Source organism: Rhopalosiphum maidis, chromosome 4 (assembly GCF_003676215.2).
Source record: "Rhopalosiphum maidis isolate BTI-1 chromosome 4, ASM367621v3, whole genome shotgun sequence".
Lineage (NCBI taxonomy): Eukaryota > Metazoa > Arthropoda > Insecta > Hemiptera > Aphididae > Rhopalosiphum > Rhopalosiphum maidis.
The window spans coordinates 5,518,565-5,523,126 of NC_040880.1; the positions used below are offsets into that span (position 1 = coordinate 5,518,565).

Consider the following 4,562-nt stretch of genomic DNA (forward strand, 5'->3'; position numbering starts at 1 on the left):
TTATGTATAAAATAGCTATATTTAAGGGTAGAAAATAAATAAAATTATTACTCATTTTTTTGCATCATCAAACAATAATTATTTATTATATATGAAATTGAAATATAATGTATTTTGCGGCGAACGATATAATTTATAGGAACAATATATTATAATATGCGTACAACAAAATATTTAACTAATACATATTTTTACACATATTTGTTTTAATTTCATTGAGGGCAACTTGTGAGAAAGTTTTTTATGTTTGTATTACATTTTTTATTCTACATTTTAGTTACAACGTTAAAACGTTTAGTTATAGCGTTCATTTAAATACAGGTAAGTGTTCATTTAGCTTTGCCTTGAGAAGCTACGGCATCCATCGCCTTTTTTACGGTTTCGTCGTCACCCAAAAACTTCATGGAAACCAGGGGTTTTAAATTCTCATCTAGCGTATATTCAAAGGGTATGCCTGTTGGTAAGTTCAACCCCATAATTCCTTGGTCTGTGATATCTGACAAAAACATATCGTTTTTCTTAATTAATTATTTGTTTATTATTAATTCACATGTTTCTATGTGAATTCTATTATAAGCCAATAATCAAAAATAGTGTTATTATAGCTTTTGAAAATGACTTATCGGAATAGAAAAATGTGTTCTATAGTTGGTAATAATACCACAACTTATAGTGGCGGCTATTGTATAGTAGAGGTATAGCGACTGTTACACTTTTAAATAAAGGTGGGTGGGGTGGGTTATTTAGGTAATTTTTTACGTGAATAATACAGAATATTACTTTGGAATATTTTAATAGTAACTATTTTTTTAACATGTTGAATAAACTATTCAGTATATGGAGTGTTATATGGATAAATATTATTGAGGGTGGATGGTTACTTCTTATGTTTCGTTGTACCTATATGTTTAAGGATAGCCGCCACTGCCAAAACTGATACCAGTCTGAGTTCAAATTCTAAAGGTAAATACGAAAATGTATTAATAAAATCATTTAAGTAATTAAGTTAAAAATGAAGAGAATTACTATTATTTTTAATATGAGATTGGGTTGAGAATATATTTCCCTAAATAAAAAAACGCAGTGTCACTAAATTTCAAAACAATGGGCTTATAAAATGCAATTATTATTATTTATTCTAAACAAGTTTTTAATCAGAAAAATATTTTGCAGGTACACAAAATTTCAGATCTTTTACATTGACTTAATCTGTAGAAATTATAATTCTTATTTAATATACCACAATCTCGATTTTTTGTCATATGGATCCTTTCAAAAATTGTTAATCAATAAATAATATTCGATTAGATATATAGATAAAAACCTAATTAGCATATTACAAAGTTAATTTTTTAATTTAAGATCTTAATATTAAAAACAAGATTTTAGTGTTTAGTGTTAAACGCTATAAAAATAATAAAATGCTTTTTTAAAAAAAAAAATGAAATGGAAATCTAAATTTATCAAAAACTGCATAATTAAAACATTTAAAATTTCGAATTTTCGTAATTGTATAGGTGTAGAATATCAGTACACGCGGCATAATAGTGCTACGTATATAAGTCGTCGCGGAGATGAAAAAAACAAGTCGCTCAATCGAATCGTCAACATCGATACAAAAAATATTACCACCACTCACTATCTAAATATTTAATTATGCCTCTAAGACTATTTCCATGAGCTGCTATTATAATTCTTTTATTTTTTTTGATTTGAGGGACGATGACGCAATCCCAGTACGGCAGTGTTCTGAGTACAGTCATTTTTAGAGATTCATGTGTTGGGAATTCACACTTGATTGGACATTCTGCATAACATGGGTTTTTTTTTATGTGATCGTAGTGAGGGTGAGTAATCTCCATTGGCGGGGGCGGGACATCGAAGCTGCGCCTCCAAATTTTAACCTGCAACGAATGAATTTATTTTTTCCTCTCGTATAGTCCGGTAAAAAAACAACAACAATTACATTTATTGTAATAATAACGAAAATCATAATAATTAATAATGCAGCGCAATACGTTATATACCTGATCTTCGCCGTACTTTTCTGCAGTTTCGGACTTGTTGAGGCCGGTCAGACCTCCATAATGCCGCTCGTTCAGTCGCCATGTCGTGTGTACCGGAATGTTTGTCTGACATAATTGGTTTAGAATGACACTCAGAGTATCTTGTGCTCTTTTTAAGACAGAAGTATAGGCAACATCAAACTGATAACAACGTTGTTTTAGCGTTTTCCCGGCCGAAATAGCTTCTTCTACACCTTAAAAAACCATTAAAATATTGTAGAATTATAATAAAATAATATACAACATCAGTTAATAATGACTATTTTAAATGTTTACGATGAAGATGAATTTAATAAAAATTTAAACTAATTTAGAGCTTTTATAGCTATTAACTACTTACACCATACGTGTAGTATGTACTATATAGTACATATAGTCAGCTATCGCATATTATATTTATATATATTAACTAAAATAATAATAAATAGACTTAATAATTAAATTGTTAAACGTTAACTTGTATTATTTTGATTAAAATAAATATACATACAATACAATTTATCAACGCTTCTGAACCCTTATTTTAATCATTTTTTAAATCCGACAATAGTACGACTTGGCAGTACTGGTTCAAATCTCACTAATTCATGTCTTAGGTATGTACAAAATTAAATATTAATTTAATTTACTGCATTCATAATACATAAACCCCTGATAAAAAAAATGTAATACATTTAAATGTAAATAAATATTTTTACAATAATTTGGATCAGAGCTTTCCAAATTGTAACTATAGTGAGTTATATTTAATTTTGTATATACTACATATAGTAATATAGTGTGTACTATATACACTTATAAGGTAAAAATTAGTAAGATTCGAACCAGTACTGTCAAATCACCAATTATAGGGTTTAAAAAACGATTAAAAGGGTTCATTATTGTAGAAATATTTATTTACACTTAAATGTATTACATTTTTTTTATCAGGGGTTTATGTATTATGACTGCAGTAAATTAAATTAATATTTAATTTTGTACATACCTAAGACATGAATTAGTAAGATTTGAACCAGTACTGCCAAGTACTTACATTTTATGTTTCAATATTTTTTTTTATTTAAATTTTTTTTATAGATTATCATACTACTAAATAATGTTTATAGGATTTTAAAAATAATAATAAATAGTATGATATAATTATATTACATTAAGGGTGTCGGAACTTTATTTGTTGTGTACAAGACCTAATATTTATCATTAAAAAAACTAAAATTGTCTTCATTGTGTTTCACGTAAATATTTAAATAATAATAATATTCAAAAAACTTCGTATTTACCTTTACAACTCAGACTGGCGTCATACCAACCACAGAATAAATTTTTTTTATTCCAATCACTCTCTCCATGTCTTACCATTACAATTTTGTAACTTTTAGACTTCTAAAAATTAAAAACAAAATTTAAGGTTATAATAAAACTCGTGTTTTACGGTAAGTTGATATACTTATACATATGTTACATTACAATTATAGTTATACACTTGCAGCTAAATTATGTAAAAAAATACTAAAATTACCCACAAAGTAAAGTATTGGTCTATTATAGCGGCGATTCAAGTAAAAAACAAACAATAAAAGTTATGTAAGTATGATAGCTCAATGACGCTTTTAGTGGTGGTTGTCCAGATTTTATTGAGTTTGTAGACGGCCGGGATCAGAAAACACTATAAAGTAGATTATGTTAAGCTAAAAAATCGTACTTATCTACTAAATTATTGTTATATTAAATATTATATAGGTTTATGATAATTATTTATACTGCAATTAATATAATGTAGAACAATTATAAAAATATTTTACCTATAAAATAATGAAACAAATAGAAATTTCAAAATATATAAATTTATTTATCAATATATGTATGGGTAGTATTTCTAGAAATAGTTTTATCATATTTAAAATACTTTACCACATAAGGGGGTCTATTTTTTAGGTTGTACGAACAATAATTTTTGTATAGAAAAAATTCAAATTTATTTCGTATGGCGTTCCAAAATCTATAGGCAGTTTATTACGTACGGTTGTACATGACAGTATGATAGTAGTAAGTTCTGACGTACGGAAATTGTTCGTACATTATGTGGCGTACAACACAGCTTTAGAGGCGTACTATTATTAATATTGTATATTGTATCAAAACTTACTTTAGAAGTCTCACAATTATTTTTTTGAGAAATGCTCCTAAAGGTTGTATACCATGTACTTGATTGTTTAATTGTTTTGAAAAAAGGTTTTGTAAATAAGCTAAACATCATTTTAAATATCTTAACTTGAAAGATTTATTAGATTGTCATACAATAATAATAAAAAAATAAAAATATTTTTTAGCTGTTGTTGCTATGCTAGTAAATTACGGATAGAACATAAAATTATTCAGATTTAATATTTAAAATAGTCAATATTGTTTATAGGTATAATTAAATTCCATAATATTTTTTATTTTAGAAAATTGATTATTTATTATTTGTCTTGTTTATTAATCAACAGTCATACT

The 4,562-nt window shown here is 26.4% G+C and overlaps 1 protein-coding gene across 1 annotated transcript; it reads right to left on the minus strand.

Moving 5' to 3' along the window:
- Nucleotides 1-329: 329 nt before the first annotated feature.
- LOC113556337 (phosphoglycerate mutase 2-like) lies at nucleotides 330-4,320 on the minus strand. Its single transcript, XM_026961215.1, has 5 exons — nucleotides 4,213-4,320; nucleotides 3,347-3,449; nucleotides 2,028-2,260; nucleotides 1,640-1,904; nucleotides 330-496 (listed from the first exon to the last, which is right to left on the minus strand). Exons 1-5 carry the CDS (start codon nucleotides 4,318-4,320, stop codon nucleotides 330-332), a joined length of 876 nt encoding a protein of 291 aa, XP_026817016.1.
- Nucleotides 4,321-4,562: the final 242 nt, after the last annotated feature.